At 39.3% G+C, this 19,571-nt stretch overlaps 1 protein-coding gene across 1 annotated transcript in view; it reads right to left on the minus strand.

Annotated features, from left to right (window-relative positions):
- Window positions 1-13,324: 13,324 nt before the first annotated feature.
- GUCA1C (guanylate cyclase activator 1C) overlaps window positions 13,325-19,571 on the minus strand; it is a 33,138-nt gene continuing 26,891 nt past the window's right edge. Inside the window, exons 3-4 of the mRNA XM_072354148.1 lie at window positions 17,335-17,422; window positions 13,325-14,850 (exon numbers count right to left, since the gene is read on the minus strand). Of these exons, the coding sequence (XP_072210249.1) occupies window positions 14,720-14,850; window positions 17,335-17,422 (219 nt within the window). The 3' untranslated portion in view covers window positions 13,325-14,719. The remainder of the gene's footprint in view (window positions 14,851-17,334; window positions 17,423-19,571) is intronic.

Consider the following 19,571-nt stretch of genomic DNA (forward strand, 5'->3'; position numbering starts at 1 on the left):
GAAGAAAGAAAAAAGATAGGTTTATGGCATGACCTGGCCGGCCCCCAGGCCACATACTCCCAGAGAAGGGAAAGGGCAAAGAGCGAGCAGATAGATAGATAGTTTTAACAAAGGGAAAACACAACGGCAATGATCTGAGGAGGAACAGTAGCTTAATAAATGTAACCATATCAAAAAACAAAGAGACAAGAGTACCCAACATACAAGTTAAATCACAACCGTGCGAGGGAAGCAAGTGCTTTTCTCATGGCCAGAGGCAGCAAGCCCATGTCCAGCATTTTTGTCAACCAAGACCACCAAGACCCCCATGCCCCCTCTGCAGGGCTGCTCTCAATGAATTCCTCTCCAATTCTTCACACTGCCCTGAGGAAGGGGCAGCACCCTGCATGCCTGGATCTGCTGAACCTCATTAGGTTAAAATGGGCCCACATTTTAGCTCATCCAGTCCCCTTTGGATGACATTCCCTTCTTTTATTGTACCAGTGACACTACTTAGCTTGGTGAATGCCCTGTGAACTCCAGCAGTCGTGCCCACTGCCCTGGGAGCCTGATCTATGCAGTCCCTGTCCCTAACACCCATCTGCCCCTTCCCTAATACAGCTCCATGCCGTTCCCTCGGGCCCTGTCGCTGTCACACAGAGCAGAGCTCAGTGCTGCCCCTCCGCTCCCTGTGAGCAACTGAAGCTGCCATCAGGCCTCAGCTCCTCTGCTCAGGGCTGAACTGACTTAGGGACCCCAGGTGTTCCTCATATTTAAATATGTTAAGTGCCATTTCTTGTAAAATAAGCTTTTTTTGTTCAGCCAGCTTTTTTTTCAGGGCTCCCCAGGGCAGCAGTGCCTTGTGAAGGAACAGGGCAAGTAGGGGCTGTAGAGAAATCCACAGAGGAGGGGCTTGTCACTGGCATCACTGAAAACATCAACTTCCCACCATTATGGAGCTGTTGGATGCCATCCCATTCCTGTCCAGTACTTTTCAAGCAGCCGTTTATTTTCTATAAATAAAGATTAAAAATAAAAATGTGCTCTCAGCACATCAAGTGCCCTGGAACTGTCCTTTTTTTAAAAAAAAAACATGCCTTTGCGTTGGCAAAATGGTAAACATAGTTGCATTTTTTATAATGGCTTGTAATCTACAGTTGATTTATATTTATCTACTTACTATTTATGAGCTTCGTTGCAATAAATTTATTTTTGAAATGCCAGAACTCAAGAAACATCAATTTCCTGCATTATTACTGTTTCATGGTGGAGAAGTTTCCACAGCTCACTAGTTCCGTACTAAGGCTTTACTCTTTTTCTGGAATCAGCAAGACTCAATATTTCTGTCCCCACTGCATGAACCTCTGTGCTCAGATGTTAAACCATCTATGTAGTGAGCAATCCAGTCGCAAGAGCAGTGAAATACTGCTTGGGGGCAGCATGAAGAGAAAGGATAAGCATGGTGATTTGAAGCTAGCAAGCTATATTGCACCCCAACACTTATCACTATCACCTGGAATCATTCTAGAGATCACCTAACTATGTTCGTTATTTGCCAGATGTCTACCTTGGAGTGGATTTGTTGCTGCTTCCTTTGGCTGAGTCTACACTTTGACTACATAAGAGCTTATATAAGCTATGTAAGATTATTATTTTTTCTTTAATTACCTACTTGGAATAAACCCAAATCTATGCATCTCAAATGAAATTGCCAAAACTATAGGACACTCAATGATTTGTCCCAAGTCCTTCTAATTTTTCCTTCCCCCTGGGTAAAACAGGAGTAATATTATTACTTTTACTGTCCTGGATACTGGAGAACTTCTATAATATTTCCAGCATAATCATATATTTGGATAAGTCAGAATTTTATTAGGAAGTTTATAAGTAGACAGGTAAGTCTCTCTATATAGATGTGTACTCAGGGAAAGCTTTATATGGTATGTAGTAAATAAGACCTCAAGCCACCCTTGGCCACACTGGTGGCTCATGTTCATCCAACAACCCCAGGTCCATTTCCTCTGCAAACTCAGGCACACTGCCCCTGTGCTTAGTTACATTGTTCTGACCAAAGTGCAGGACTTGGCACTTGTTCTTACTGAACTTCATCCCATTTACCTCAGTCCAGCGATCCAGCTTGTCCAGATTCCACTGCAGGGCCTTCCTACTCTCAGACAGATTGACAGTTCCTCCCAGTTTGATTCAGTTCATTATTATTCATGTGGAAAAACAAAGCATATCTTAAAGTCATTGGTTCTTCACTTTAGAGTCCAGGGTTGCCATAGCATTCGTTGTGGGGTTTTGTGCTGCCATTGCCATGCTTTAATAATGAAAGGTTGAAATACAGGACACACAGGATGAGATTGATTAGTTTCTTCTGAAATTTTCTGAGGAGCCACTCATTTTGAAGTTCTCATGCCCTGTAATTTATTAATGTGTAATTTTATACTGCAAATAATAAAAATAGTCCCAATTTATTGAGGTAATCCCTAATACAAAAAAATAAGGGTATGTTATTTTTATTTCAGTTGCCTGTAGAAGATCAGTCATTCAGCCAGTCTATCCAGATGTTCTGGCTCTTTGAATCCATGTCACACCACAAGAATGACAGGAATGCTCAATGGTAAAGAACTTTTTTTTTTACCATTCCAGTGAGAAAATGTGAGCCAGCATTCAGTAGTTGAGTGCAAAAAAGTTGTCACTGGTTTATTTGATAAGATGTAGCCAAAAGTGATCTTAAGAATCAAAGCTGACAAATGCTAGGTAATGCTTTTGCCTGAGATGTTTATACAGGCTGCAAAGCAAGGTAGTGTATTAAACTGTAAACAAGCTAAAGAAAGGACTAAAGGGAAAGCAATAATGCTAAAACTTCATCCATTAAGACTTCTATAAGAAATAGAGCAGCAATCCAGAAAACGGAAAATCTTTTCTTAGTGCTCCTCTGTATTTTCTTATATGTCTGCTGCTTGCCATGCCTTGCTTAATTACTGAGATTGTAAATTAATAGGGACTACCTATTTCTCTTTCATTCACATAACGTCCTTATCTTAAGTTCTATTCCAGTAAGAATACTAAACAAATCATTATAAAATCATGAATATTGGGAAGTGGTTTGCAGTCTACACTTGAATGGGGGAGACTGGACTGTAAAGTTTTAATTGTGCTATGTGCTGTGAGGAGGCACAGATCTTGAACAGTACTGGCAGAGACATGAAAATGTCCTGTCCTGCAGTCACAGTATGCACCCTGACTTCTGAGGCTTTGCTGTTATAAATAGGTTCTCACTCTTTCTCTGCTACAGGTAAAAACCATGCTGATATCAGCAGGAAATTTCCTACAGTGTGAAGACTGCCAGTACCCATTTAATCTTATGATTAAATAAACATTGCCGTCCTTTTTATTTTTCCTGTTATGAAAGAGAATATTGCTGTTTAATATGTTGAGAAAGCAAAGCCTTTCATGAAAAAATATCCTTGGTCTCTGCATAGTGCTAGAAACTCGTCCTGTTTTGCGCCCAAACTCAACCTTTTCTGCAATTCTATTTAGTAGGTCTTCACAGAAATGGTTGACAGATGATTTAACCTCAACTCCCCTTTAATTAGTTTGGATTATGGAATTTGTAGGACTGGTTCAAATGTGCCATTGCTTACCCTGTGGTGTGCTGCCAGATGTAATTGTTTTATTTGCGGTGTTTACATCACTGATATATATTTCAAAAGAGAGCTGTGTTCTCACTAGCTCATCAGTTAGCTCAGCTTCAAGCTGTATTTTATCCTTTTAATCTCTCTCTCTCTCTTTCTCTCTCTCTTATTTTAATAAATCAAAACATCTGTGCTAAGTGATCATTTTTACTGTTCTGCTCTGAACTCTCTCCAGTCAGTCAATATCTTTCACTATTTAGGCATCTGGAGTAGTAAATCATATTCTGAAAGCAACCTCTGAAGAACTATAGTAAAAGCGATTTACACATCTATTCTCTGTAAGTGTTGATCTTCACATACAACCAAATCAGCACAGTGACTATTTAGAGGGCAAACTCGCCTCTCTTCAATGTAGTTCTTTAGGATAACGTGCTGCTCTCTTTGCACAGGGAAGTATGAAGACATAAGATAACTGCTCTTTTCCAGAAACCCTTGCAGAGCTCAGCTTGTGTGAAGACAGTGAATATAATCAGGCACTCAGAGGCTGTGGAAAACCACAGTGGTGGAGCCAGGAATAGCTGTAGGCATGGAAAAGAGCTGTCTGCCAGTATGAGAGGCAGTGCGAGCATCCCAGGAAAGCACAAGGTGCCTCTTTCTGCAGAGGGCAGGTGCAGTGCCCTGAGAAGAGCCCTGCTCTCTCAGAAGTGAGACAAACATGGTATTTCTCTCCTCCTTACTCACAGCTCTATCCAGAATAAACCATGGCAATTGACTATCATCAAAAATCTTGCCTGTTGAAACAAAAACCACTTTGCTGGGTTCCCACAGTACTGGGCGGAGGCTTCTCCAAACTGCATACAGGCCTGCCCTCACTGTCTTGATCATTCTCTGAAGGCTGCATGCTGCCTTCTGTCTTTTGAGAGTATGTTTACTTTTGTGGGGGAGCAATTTATTTGGCTTCAGCCTAATTACTTTGGGGCTTCTGGCTCTAGCGGCTTCTGGCTATTTTCATCTCTTTCTTGATGTGCTGGGTCTGTCTGGGATGGAGTTCACCTTCCTCATAGCAGCCTCTACAGTGCTGGATTCTGGATTTATGACTAAAAGAGTGCTGGCAAGACATTAAGTTTGGCTATGGTTTAACAGTACTTGCACTGTGTCAAAGCTTTCTGTTTTTTCCTCACTTTGGCCCTCTCACGAATGTGAGTAGGCTGGGGGTCGGCAACAAGCTGGGAGGGAACACAGAGGGACAGGTAATCCAAATTGTCTACAGGGATATCCTATGCCATATAACATGATGTTCAGCAGTAAAGCTGGGGTATGGGAAGAAGGTGAGGGCTTTTCTCTTCCAGAGTAGCCATTGTTTTGGGGTATGTCTGCTTGTGGGAGGAAGAGTCATTGTCTTTGAATCACTTTGAATCTCTTGTTTTGCTGGTGCTTCCCCCTCTCCTCCCCCCCAGTCCTTTCCTTCACCTGCTCAGCTTTCCTTATCTTGACTCCATGTTGCTTATATTTTCCCTTCCTATTTTCTCAGCCCTAAAGGTGCTTGTCTGATGGCAGGACTCTACCCACACTATCCAGTTACTTCTAAAGCCTTCTGATGGCTGAAATACTTGTGTCTGTAAACTCATTTATGAAGGTGTAAGGGGTGGCTAATACAAAGATGTTAACAAAGATTATGGTAAATATAAAAAGGTTATATGCAAAGGAAAACTCACCAATGTCAATACCTTGACTGGAGAAGCTGGGCCAGTCTCCACCAGGGAGCAATCTCCAAGAGATGCTGCCTTGCTGGTGGTCAGCCCTTAAATGAGGTCTTAGAGGGGATGGAGTCGAGCTGCACCCCTTCTGGGAGCACAGCTACATTACTCTCACCTGTGCTCCCAAAGCTGACCCAGCACTTGCCTCAGCTGATTAATCAGAGTTTCAGGCTGTGATTTCCCATACAGAAGGAAGGTCTGAAGTTCAACCACTATGTCTAAGAATAGAGCAACAAGCAATTATGAGGACAGCGATTACCTTGAAATGGTCAGTCTTCTTTTCATCAAGCATGGAACTGGAGAATGAGAACCAAAGTCACTTTTTATCATTGAAGAATCAGGGCACAAAGCTCAGGAATCAGAGCTAATAAAATTATACAATAAAATCCAAAAATGAGAATGTCTTTTAAAAGGAACTAGTAGTTCCTGCCCCTTTCACTACTTTATTTCTCAGTATCAGCTAAAATTGTCTGGAATGACTTTTCTCCAAACTCTTTACCATCCAATAATCCAGCTCCTGCCTGGACTGGCAAAGAACTGAGTGTCACCAATGTGCTGAATTCATGCCACCACTCAACAGTCACATTATGCCTCTACTGCATGGATTTCAAGTTATTTCACAACATATAGTAAGTATTATTATCCTTGCTTAATAGACAGAAAGTCTGAGTCAAAGAGCTAAGTGATTTGCCCATGGTTATGCATGTGATGCTGGCAGATCAGTCAGCAGGCTGCAGGCACATCCTGTTCTAGTCTAGTATCCTACTGCTTGACAGTATTAACATCAAAATACTTGTAGGTAATTCCCATGAGTTCTTCCACACTCATCAGGATGGAAGTCTTTGGGTTTCTCTCTACTGTGCCAGCCATCCTGAAGAATGCATGACTATCTGTCAAATCCCTTTAGATCTTCCTTTGAAGGAATGATAATTTTGCATGACCCAATTGGAACTGGCTTGCAGAGATGAATGATCACACTCAGATGCGTTGAAGGTGATACCAGAACATACTCATCTGTGGCAGGGGTCAGTAAAATACAACCAGCATAGCTACCTACCCTCTGTCCTGCATGAGCAGATAGAATTGTTTGAAAATGTTTGAACACAATACTCATTGTCATCAGTGTCACTGTGTTGATCACATCAGCAGGAATGAAAAATAAAGCCACATTTGCTGAAAACCAAATATTGGCAGTGATTCAAAAACAGGCCAAGGGCTTATTGAAAAGAATATTGATTGAGCCAAGAAAACGCCAAGCAGTTATAAAAGTTTAATCATATTCTCATTCAAGCCTGTCTTCAGTGCCAGGAATTAAAATTCTCACATCTCCCGAGGATGGAAGATGTATTTCCATAATATTCTGTAAGTTTCATTGCTCTGCATCTGTACCAAACAGTCGAATTATTCACTGCAAATGATTTAGCTGAGATACATAGCCCTTTCTACTGTGAGCACACAAATTATGCATAAACAAGCTGTGATTTTTTTGAATTTGTTTCTCATTTGCAGTCACTCAACAAAGAGCTGGGCAACCTAATGTGAGCCAGCAAGGTATTTTTGGACTGGCCAAAATAAATATTTGGTCTGCATGATTCAACAACATATGCCTGATCACTTACCAGATGAAATTACTGCTATTCCTCAGCTAGAAAAGATTAGTTTCACTAAAAGGAAGTATCTGTGTCCTTATAAAATTGCTCATAAACATCTGTAGCTACCTGAGAGAATTACAGTATGCAGAGAGTGTAAGGTTGTTTTTAGGACAGCAAGTGCCATTGCAGTGCTTGGCTATAGAGTCATTATGTGGTTTAAAAGCATAGAGAAAGTAAGTACTTAGCAAGAGGAAACAGGATGAGGTGCAGTTACAGAGATTCACATCTTTCTAAGCTCGACTCATTGCTGTGAAGAATAAAAGAAAAATAGAGCTACGCGTCAGTGATCATTTCCCCTCCTCCTTTTTCAACCCTCTGCTTCTCTTATGGCTGTGGCAAACATTACAGAAGTATGCTCTTGCTAGGTCTATCCTGCAATGGGAGATGTGAGCATAGCAGAGGCAGCAGTAGCTCAGCAGCTTCCCACCAGGAAGGTACTGATACACAGAGCACTGAAAGTCCCTCTACAGATCTTGGAGCCCTTGAGCATGCTGCTGTATTGTCAAGGGTTTTGATGCAATAGCTAAACTAGGTACCTTCTGGCATCTGTCTGGCAGTGCTGGGCCTGATGCACCCCTGTTTGTTGGCCCCTTTGACTGCCAGGGCACACTTGCCATCAGCTGGAACCCCCAGATCACTCTCTATGGGGCTGCTCCCCTCCCAGTTTAATTATATCCACAAACTTACTTAGTACACCTCTAAGTCCTGCATCTGAGCAGGATGCAAACATTAAAGATAACTGGCCCTAAAACGGAGCCCTGGGGAACGCTACTAGTGACTGGCCACCATCTTGATGGCCAGCCACTTTTTGTCTGACCTGTCAGCCAACCACTAATGGAGAGGGTCACTCTGACCCTCTCTGTTTACAAGTAACAAATCTAGAAGGACATCTTTACTGGTTCGCTTCCTTACTACCTGTACCAGGAAGTTATCATCAAGGTCTTTCAGGAATCTCCTGGATCAATTTTTATTAGCTGTGTGGTATTCCCAGTTAATGTCTGGCAAGTGCCCTGAAAACGCTACAGACAACATGGACCTCCCCCACTTAGGATCCAAATTATGGGCGCCGATAATCAGGTAAGACCCCAAATTGGCAATTAAAAGAACCTTCTGCTCCCTGCCCTGAGAATCTAAAACCAGGTACCCACAGAGTAAGATGTCCTTGGAAGGTACAGGTTGAACCTAAGTGGTGTGGCCTACTTGCATGTTGGGTGAGATTATTGGAGGTGCGAGACCCAGTAGACCCTCCAGTAATTAGAATATGGCCTACAGATGTTGTGGTCAGCATTCCAGTCTTCATTGCTAAAGGGACCCCCACGATGTCCCTAAGGCAGATCAGGACACCCCCGTTGGTGCCTGATATACTTATGCAGCCTTAGGCATCTGGCCAACTGGCCAAAGGTACAGGTGACTGTCCTGTCCTGTCCCCTCCTGTATTGCCTTTCCATTGCACTAATCTTTCTGACTGTAACAGCATCCTTTAAGAAATGTTTATGTTCACTCACTCTTCTCTAACTTTGTGCTCTTTTCAGTATCACAGAAACATGTGGAGATAGATCTGCAGCCAAATACTAATCTCATAAACTCCACAAATACTAACTAACACCATCTGTGGCAATTTTTGCTGGAGATTATTCCAAGATATGAAGGACTGCTTTCAATTGGATAAGCAAAGCCCTGCCACAGGACTATTGTCACAAGGTTTCCTTGTATTGTGGCTCACACTTTCAGACATGTCTGTTTTAGATATGTATGAAAAGATGCTTTATTAACTTTTGGTGGTAAACAGGAAAGTTCTTTATCTTAGGGTGCCTTGAATATCAATGCAAAACAGAAATCAAAGTAAGCAGCAGGAGTAGCAGATCTGCGAGAAAACAGTTTCTTCTAGCACAGTGATAATCCCCAGATGCTGGGAAGTCACTTCTATCTGGATCTGGCACTTTTTGGGACAGGAGGCAGAGCAGATGAATGGGCATAAACCTGCTTTCTAGAACAGTCAAAAATCACCAGAGAATACCGAGTTAAGGTTTGTAATTGTGCTCTGCAGAGGCACTTACTAACTCTGGCGGATTAGCAAGTGACTTTCCAACTTGCTTTTTTTTTTTTTTTTTTTTTTTTTTTTTGTGCATGCATGGAGCATTACACCCTTATTTTGTCCATTTATTCTTATCAACTAGTAATTCTGATGCTCTGATATATTTCTAGATGTGCTTCCTTTTTCCACTAGATATCTTAGGAAAGCCAACTCAAAGCCTGGGACTCACACCAGATTAGTTAGATAGTTTGAAAAAAGAAAAACAAACAAACAAACAAACAAACAAGTTCATGTGATCTGTAATTACTACATATATTCAAAAAGCCCGAAAACTAGATTACATGGGAGAGGAGAATGGAATACCATTTTGTCCTTAGATCCTTTGCTTGGTCTCAGCTGTAAAAACTAATTTCTACACATTGATGCCATTCAGAGAGTGTTCGGTGACCTGATAAAGGGAATGAACGTTTCCTAAATAAACAGTTTCTCACAACATGCAGAATTCTGTTCTGTGTTGAACAAACACACCTCTTGGCACACTGGTAACTTGGACAACTAAAATGAGTTGGAGAGGAGTAAAAAAAGTAAATTTGTTTTGCTGGATTTCTGGACCTCCTCTTTGAAGAAGTGGAAGACATCTCAAGTGGTTAATTCCCCTGATATCTGAGAAATAAAGTGTAATTAGTACTTAATTAGAGTTTGGGTGGAAAAAACTGGAAACCATCACTGTTTCAGTTCCATATTTGTGACATTGCCATTCTGATTCTTTCTGAATGCTAGGCAATCTCAAAAGGCAATTTTGGTTTGCCCTTTTGAACAGGAGATTAGTATGTACGGGACAGCATATATGACCTATTTTAGACTCTTCTTTCAATGGTGCACTGATGGAAAAATTTTATTATAGCAGCAAGGTTTGCCAGATCTCAGAAAGGATCTCAGATGAAATGCTATGTACCGTCTGTTTAAGGTTGCACTGAACACAGTTTCATAGCCTTTGTCTCTTCTTTTCCTTTCTCACACTTTGACATTTGGCTTTTTCTCTATAGCATAGGTGTCCTACCTTTTGCCTTGTCTGGGCCACGTGAATGAAGAGGAATTGTCTTGGCTTGCATATAAAATATGTGCAGTAGTTTGTATATGTATGTAACAAAACTTCTTTTTAAAATATATACTTCTCATTAAAACATAAAAAAGGAGAGGGCAACAAAAACATAAAACTAGTGGGATATTTGTCCCTATTTTGTGAAGCCAGTGCACAGATAAGTTGAAACAAGGCACAGACAAGTTGATTTTCACTTTGAAGATGCCTGTTTAACTCATTTAAATGAATGGTCAAATCCACTGAACTTGTCAGGTCACTGGAGAACCAAGAAAGTATTCACCAAAGCCTTGAAAGAAAAAGTGCTTATTTTCTTTCCTAGCATACTGAGCTACCAGAAGAAAAAAGGAGATAATGTTAGGACAATTATGAGTTGTTTGAAAGAGGGGGCTGTCACACTAATCACCTTCCACTGTTTGGTTGCAACTAAAAGAGCATAAAGTCAAAAGGATTTCTTAACAGTAAAAGAGATTATAATAGAAGAGAAACTACCGATATCCTTGTTGATTGGCTAAACTTACCCAGCTGCAAAGAGTGAATTTGAAACCTGTAATTCTTTCCAAGGCGAGTATGATGACAAAACAATTAGTCATTCTCAGTGCCCATCTATCCTAACTAACACCTAACCACCTATGCTGATGATAGAGGCGGCCCAGCTTCTCCAGACTCTCACAGCTGGCATCTGCATCAGTCTTGTTGACAAAGACACTTCCTTGAGAGCATATGCTATATATTTTTTTGTTTCTTCCGTGCAGGGCTTTGAGGGAAAAATGTTCTTCAGGGTTCTGGCAGCCTTTAAGATCAGTGGCTCAGCAATGCCCCTTAACCACTTACATGTTCGCTGTGGGGTAAGTATAATATAAGCTAACATTTGGCTTGCTTTTTCCTGTTTTGCTGTCTATTAAGCCAGCATGCCAGTAGTCTGATCAGCTTACAGTATCCCTTTGTTACTACAAAGCACTTCTGCTATGATGAACTGCAGCTTCAAGCTGATTCAGATAAAGTCTTCTGAAGAGTTCCATTTGACAGATTTTGCATGTGCCACCTACTCTCACTGATACACTCAGTGAATATCTGACAAGTTTAGCAGACTGAGACAAGTAGAAAATTGTGGCCATAACACAATTCAGAGGGTTGTGATCAGGAGTGCAGAGTCTAGGTGGAAGCCTGTAGCTAGCAATGTTCCCCAGGGGTCGGTGCTGGGTCTGGTCATGTTTAATATCTTCATCAGTGACTTGGATGATGGGATAGAGACCACACTCTGCAAGTTTGCTGAAGATACAAAGCTGGGAGGAATGACTGACATACCAAAAGGCTGTGCAGCCATTCAGTGAGACCTGGACAGGAAACACAATTAGGCAGAGAAGAACTTAATAAGGCTCAACAAAAGCAAGTGTACAGTCATACATCTGGGGAAGTATAATTGCATGCATCAGTACTGGTTAGGAGCTGATCTGCTGGAGAGGAGCTCTGCGAAGAATGGCCTGGGTGTCTTGGTGGATAACAACCACTAGTAAGTAAGCCACTAGTGTGTCCCTGTGGCCAAGAAAGCCAATGGTATCCTGGAATGCATTAAAAAGAGCATGGCCAGCAAGTTGAGGGAGATGATCCTCCCCCTCTACTCTGCCCTTGTGACCCCATGTCTGTGTCCAGTTCTGGGCTCCTCAGTTCAAAAAAGTTAGGGAACTACTGGAGAGAGTCCAGCGGAAGGCAGCAAAGATGATGATGGGCCTGGAACACTTCTCAGATGAGTAAATGCTGAGAGACCTGGGACTGTTCAGCCTGGAGAAGACTGAGAGGTATCTTATCAATGCTTATAAATATCTAAATGATAGTCAAGTGGATGGGACCGAGCTCTTTTCAGCAGTGCCCAGTGACAGAACAAAGGCCAATGGGCACAAACTGGAAAAGAAGTCGAAAAGTTCCATATGTACATGAGGAAAAAATGATTTACTGTGAGGGTGACAGAGCACTGGCATAGGCTTCCCAGAGAGGCTGTGGAACCTGCTTCTCCGGACATATTCAAAACCAACCTGGATGTTTTCCTGTGTGATTTGCTAAGGGGAACTGCTTTAACATGGAGTGTTGGAGTAGGTGATCTCTAGAGGTTCCTTCCAACCTTAATGATTCTTTGATTCATCTTCCGCACCTGGGTATCCAATAATACTAAAGTACCTAGTTGAACTTCTTGTTAATGAACTAATACAAATTTAGATGGAATGTTACAAGGGCCCTCAAATACACGTGGAGTTGCTGTACGTGAATATTTTTGGAAATATGATATGCTATACTAAACAAAATATACTTATTCTTAATTATACAGGTTTCTGCTAAATTATTTTATATTGAAGTCTGGAAGGTGAGAATGTAACATACCCCTTTAAAACTTAGGTTAACAACAAAAAGCAAAAGAATAAGAATTTCCTTACAAATGATATTTTTAATACAGAACAACGCTCTTCTTGAATTGGTAATTCAGTTCATGTAATTACATTTACACGGAGAAAAAAATGGGTAAATTCAAATATTCTTTTATAAATCCATTTATTTATTAAAAAAAAACAAACAAACAAACAAAAAAAAAAAGAAGCTCCAGCATACACAGACAGTAGTTAGTTTCAAAGTCGGTTGTCATTAGTTTAAAAGTGAGAATCCAAACCACAGCTGTTAACCATACACCCAAATTGCTTAGACTGGACAGCTGTATTTAAAACACTTTAAAGCCTGTTTGGAAGAACACCAACCTCACAGCATCTAAATGTAAAAGAAGGATATTAAGAAAAGTGATTTTTTTAAAGCCTAGGTGTGAGAAAACTGATAATGACAGTGAGATATTAACATGTCAACAATGAATAAATACAAGAACTTAAAGTTCAAACCCACCAGAAATCTCATAGATCATTTTTTTTTTTCTTTCTGAAAAAGATATACAAGATTCAAATGTCAGAATTATAATGTCAGAACTGTTTATAATGTCAAGTGATGCTCGTTGCATACTTTTACTATATTTTATTGATCAAACTAGAACCTGAGATAATTGCAGATGATGGAGCATATTTCTTGTGCAAAGGGACATGGATTCATAGTGAATTTAGATGAAAAGCTTTTTCATATGGAAGTTTTAATAACTGTTTATTTCAACCTACATCAATCCATGAACTAATTATTTTGTCTTAAGTTGATGCTTTTGAGAGCATTTAGTATCAGTGCTGTGGCACTGCCAGCCAAGGAGTACTTATGACATAATTGTAGTGATTTGATATACCTTGTTGCAAACTTAAGAATCTATCCCAACAGAACCCCAGACAGAACTAGAATTTTAGACAACCCTTACAATTACATTTCAGAACACAGAATTCCTCTTGTCTATTAAAAAGAATAGTAAGTTGTTTTTAACTTGGTTTACTAAGAAAATGAGGCATCTGTGATCATGCCATCTACAGATCTCTTCTGTACACTCCTAACGACTACCACATTCAGAGATGATTGCAACCCAGTTTGAAAGAAGGTAGAAGTCTCAAAGAGACTAAATTGCTAAAAGCTTTCGCCCAAGTATCTGGGCAGGACAGACATACCATAATTTGTACTCCCTGTCAAGGAAAGGCAGGAAGAATGCAGCTGTTAAACAGTCTGTTTGGCAGAAGCCAGCAGTCCCACCAGTATGAACTTGTCATGATACTTCTTACCTTTTGTCTCATGCAGCCATGGCAAAGAGCCCAGCGAAAATGAATTATTTTGCAAAGAAGGATATATAAGTGAAAGGACACAAATCTCTGGGAAACCAGATGATGTTTGTTCCAGTGCCTCCAAAATCGTTTGTTTTAACCATTCTTTGAAATTCTAATTTTACTCTACAAAGTAAACAAAATTTCATTCCAGTGCTTCTCTAAAGGTTAATTTGAAAGAACAGTAGCTGAACCCTGCCAAAAGCATTAAAGCATCACATTATTTTAATTTACAGATGTAATAAAATCAAGAGTGGTATATGGCTTGTTCAAGAGGATGCACATCTCTGGAATACTGAGCTGGCTGAGGTTTTTCTCCAAGAATCTGTTCTTATTTTGAGCGCTGATTAGAGCAAATGTTAAATTAATGCAAAATAGTCTTTGTTTTTAATGGACCCGGATAGAAGCCAGTCCTACCTATCGCCACACTAAAGTAGTAGGTTAATGAACCTATACTTGGAACGTATTAAATGTATTAAATCCACGTCTTCTAGAAAGGTTGTATTTTGCAATATCGTCACTGTTTTATTGATTACCTTGAGGCGTTTATAGAAACCAATCAAAAAAATTATTTGTACTGCATCAAATATCTTTTCTATTACACATGGACAAAAGTTTGTGTTCTGTAGCTGCCAAGGTCATTAGTGAGAGACAGAATAAAGAAGTGGAGAGATGTGGAATCAAGAGTGAAAATTCCAAAGGAGAATTTTTCTTAGAGCTGGTGGGTCAGTACTGTCTGGGCTGGTTTTGACAACATCAAGCTCTCTGAATGTAGGAAATATTGTCTTCCTTGAGTAGACGACACAGATGCAACATCCATCACTGAATCCTTCAGATGCTGTGCCGCCTGCCATTCTGTATGACTTTGATTACATTGGAAAGGTCAAAACTTTTCGTAATCAATTCCATTAGATCTTCGTCTCTTTCCACACCAGTGATAAACTCTTCTAAAGTTAGTTCCCCTAAAAGGAAATCAGATACTCCTTAGGAACCAAGGAATGTAGCAATCATTCTCAACACAACACAAGGCCATTCAAGCCAAGTTGCATCCCTCAAGAATATTCTCTGTTCTTTACCGCTGGTATGCAAATACAGAAAGAATATTTTGTAGTATATTCCTATTTTGCACCAAATTCTAGAATTCAGACTCACTTTTCTCTCCTAAAACAAAGACTGCTACCACAGAAGTATAAGCCAACTTTAGTGATCAGACTGAATTTAGCTACACAGACCTATTCTTACCAAGGTAGCTGGAGTTTATCTTATAGGTGGCTTTACCATAGACTAGGGCATGATTTGCCAAGGATTACAAGGCATGGCCACTGTGTTAACTATTAGGATTATCTAGAGCCAGGATAAGATGTAGTAAAAAATCTATTAAGTGGTTTGCTTAGAGATAAGCAACTAAAATGGTCTTGTTTTTTTTAGATTTCTTTTAGAAAGTGATTTTTTGGAGGGTTCATGCCAGAATCAAGTAGTCCTTTGGAAGTTTCAAGACAGCTAAAAAACCACTTTTTATTTTTATTATTATTATTATTATTATTTTTATTTTTATTTATTTCTTTATTTATATTTAATTTTTTGAGGAGCTTTAGCAGTTTTTCTCTTTCCCTGCTTCCTTGCCTAGCAGCGAAGGCAAATGTCAGTCCAATGCATGTGTCTGCTGGCAAGGTACACTGCAGTGTACACAGTTCTCCATTTAGAAGTTATTTCAGTGATGCTGTTTCTCTGTGAGAGGGGAAACAGAGCTTGGTTTAAAAGGAACAGTTTTTTTTTCCTCTTGGAATGGTTTAAAGTTTTTATTAAAATATAATAATGAACGATTTCTTACTGGAGTAATAAATTACAAGAGGCCAGGAGAAGAAGAAATAGCTAGATGACTCAGCGCCTGTTCAGTTATGTGTTATTATTTGCACTGTAAGCAGGTTTATATGCACACTTTTACAGAGAAAGGATCCCTTCTGATGCAAGTCTTAGCACATAGGCTGCAGCGAGAGGAGTATGTGGTATTTCAAAGTAACAATACCAGAATGCAATTGTACAAAGAACACTGCAGTTACCAGTGAGAAGTTACGCTGGCATGTCCAGGTGCACTGGGACTCTCACAAACCTTAGATTTCCTTCTAGTAATGAAAATAAATTGGCAAGCCGTCAGGAGATTTGTTTTAGGAATTGCTCCCCACAGCCACAAGATTATTTCTTGTATTTTAATGTGATGAAGGAGATCACAACTTGTCTATTTACATTTTATTTTTATTTTATATAGATCTATAGTTAATAGCTAGCTACAAGATCATAGCATAGTTTAAGATAAACTTGGCCATTTTTGTCTTATTCCTCAGGTTGGTTTAATCCTGCTGCTTTGCAGCCATTTAAAAATAACTAGCTATGGAAAGCAGCTTGAAATAGGGGCTTTATGGAGAGGATTCTGAATAATTCATGTTCTCATGTCCCATAGCTAAAATGTAAGACATACCAATTACTTTTTCAGCTAATTGTCTAACTCAGATACAACTATTACTTGCAGTGAACAAATATCGACACAGGGGCCAAAGTAAAAATAATCATAGTATTGAGGTTAGATTCTAGAATATGACTATGTTGTTTGAACTCTATTATTTGCCTTTACCCAAACAATTGTTACAGTAGGTAGGCAAAAATGCTCTACCAATCATTCATATGCATCACAAGACTATTATTTACGTTCTGATCATATACTGCAAGCAGCTTTCTTAAAAGTAACCCTAATACACAAAGTAAGACCCCCAAATAATGAAAAACAACATAAAAGCCAAAAACCCTGCCTCCATCTGATCTTGCTCAGCAATGCTTTCCTTATGTTCCTAATTTGTTAATGATTTCAGTAGACGGCAGTGGAAGGAGGATTTTCATGGTTAGAAATAGGAAGGAGCATATTCACGTGTCACATCTTATGTTAAAAACAACTCCAAAGCAGTGAGTTAAAGCTTTAGTTTCTAACTGCAAGTCCAATTGGCTTAGTCTAGCTCTCTTGAGAAGAAACAATAGCATGTGTCTTAGCATATGTTAACATTCAGATTCTGAAGAGACACCGAGTATATTTGTCCAATCTTTTCAAACATGGCACGTGCAGCCTTGCATTTTCATTTTCTTATTCAGTTTAGGAAAGTTATGACACATGTTTAGGCAGATTTTTGATCACGTTGATTTTGCTGATCAGCCAGAGGACTGGCATTTTGGATGAACAGTGCAAGATGCTGCAGCTCATGTTTTAGCTGCTACTACATACAATTCCTGTGCTAAGTTAATAGAGGCAGTTGATCTACACTTCACTGTAAATTTGAGAGAATAAATATTCAGGTTTTCAGTTCTTCAGTTGTATGCTTATCTTCCTTTATGATCCCACACTCCCCCATGGGGTAGGGGGAGGTAAATACTGCCAATACCAAGAAAACCTAGATTCTTACCATCATTGTTCACATCTATCTTCTGAAATATCATGTTAGTGAATTCTTCGGCAGTCATGTTGGTCTGTCCATTAATAGCCTGGATAGCCTGGAGGCAGAAATGCAGAAAATTCTTTCAGACCTTTTTCCCACCAAGTTATGAAAACAATACACTGGCAACCGCAGTAATTGGAATGCAGCTCTTTAGTTCAACAGCCCTTCAAAAACACTAAATAAATTGCTATTTCAAGTAAATCTTAGTAATGAGGATCGGAAATTTAATTAACATCACACAGCCTGAAGATTAGAGACTGCATTTACATATCTCTAAAGGTCTTCTGAAACCACATGGCACCTCTGTTGTTCAATGCACTTGTTCAATCCACACCAGCACTTTTTTTATTCACCCTAGAGAAATCTTTGTGTTCAGGGAGCGCCCTATGATCTGTGTGACTTAAATATAGTATTATTTTTCACAGCTGAAAGCACATGATGAGAAAGCCTAAGTTTATCTTTTAATAAAACATGTTTAACTTACTAATTACTCGTCACAAATTAGAGTGGCAGTCCTGGAAGTTGGCAGAATGCAGTTGTCTAAAAAAGATGTCTCCCCTCTACTTTTTCTATGGCAAAGGTATCCAAGAATAAAGGTATAAATGAATACTTTGGCAAAATTCTGTCCCGTTTACCGTGGCAATCATTATTGAGTAACGTTGGTCGTTCTGATCAATAAAATAGAAGCCTACATGTTAATAAACGTCAGTCCAGATGCAACAAGCACATACTGAAAGAGCTGAACTCAAAATCAGTATCATAATTATTTATTAAGTGACTGGGAGAATAGATAAAAATATATATGTAAACACACATGTATGTTCTATAATATACTATAGACAATATTGATTGAATTAATTGAATCATCTTGAGATGAACTGTACTGCATAGAACAAATACACCAGTCATTTCTTTTGGTATCCCTGATATTATCTTAGAAATCATCGTGTTTAATTAAAATGTATGTTAAATGAGTTCAGCACCGATATGGAATTCCTGACCACCACTATCTATCTATCACACTTTGCACAGAGTTCCCCCAAAATGGCAAGAATTTTACAAAAAATAGGTAGATAACCTTGTTTGTATTACTCATTCATACTTCATATACTCTTTGGTATTTTATAAGTCTGACCCCACTGCAGCCTTCATAAGGCTGTACATCTGTCATGGTTAATTTTGTTGTCACACTAAGTGTAAAGAAGTTGTTCCTGATGTACTGACTACCATATAGTCCCTCTAAATAATAAAATACACCAACTAGACTATTAAAAGGGCACTGACAGGGTGCAAGGTGATCTGGACAGAATTTTGATGGCTTATAATGATCTGCTTGTCCAAAGTTTGTATAGCTGAAGGGACCAATGAAGTTTTAACTGGACTTCTTTGGTCTAAATTAGAGTCTCAGATCTGATATATCTTTTTGGATAAGCCTTTGCTTACTCATGCTTGGAATAAGCAGAGCTCTTAATGGCTGTAAGCCTGTATTTTTATTTTTGTTTAGTGTCCACCTATTTTAATCTAGCCTAAGTAAAATGACTCGTGCAGGTTTAAGTTCTTTTACTCCAGAAGAGAAGCAGACACCTGGAAGTTTGAACGGTTTAAAAACAAGCAAAGAAATACATTTTTGCATTAAAATGATTTTAATTCACTTTCCAGATAAAGCACAAGACAAAGGTAGTTGCATCAGTACCTTCAAGTGAAAAATGATTGAGAATATCTACAGTAGAAAGATGACATTAGTCTTAAAAGAGGAGAAATCTGGGCTGTGCAGACTCTCCTATCTTCAGAACACTGTTCTTTGTAAAGGGATGCATCAATTTCATTTGTTTGATCACATGGCTAATCTGGCTCCTTTAATTTGGGTCAGTAGCTCTTGAAAGTGCCCAGTCAGGCAACAGCACTAAGACAGAATATGGGAAAAGTAAGTTCCTTGTTTATTATCACTTTAAATAACTATTTAGATTTTATGTCCCCTGCAGCAGAACCTTGATCTTCATATTTGCAAGAAACCCTATGATACTTTTTAGATGAAAGCAGCTACTGAAGTGCAAAAGATTCATTCACTAGAGTGAGCTGAAAAATATGGAAAACATTTTACAGAAAAAAAAAAATTACCCTGCTTTGTTTTCATAGGTTTGAAATTGACCCATTCCTCAGTAAAAAAAAATCTACAATATTTGTATTGAAATGTCTGTTCGTGA

This window comes from Excalfactoria chinensis, chromosome 1, assembly GCF_039878825.1.
Source record: "Excalfactoria chinensis isolate bCotChi1 chromosome 1, bCotChi1.hap2, whole genome shotgun sequence".
NCBI lineage: Eukaryota > Metazoa > Chordata > Aves > Galliformes > Phasianidae > Excalfactoria > Excalfactoria chinensis.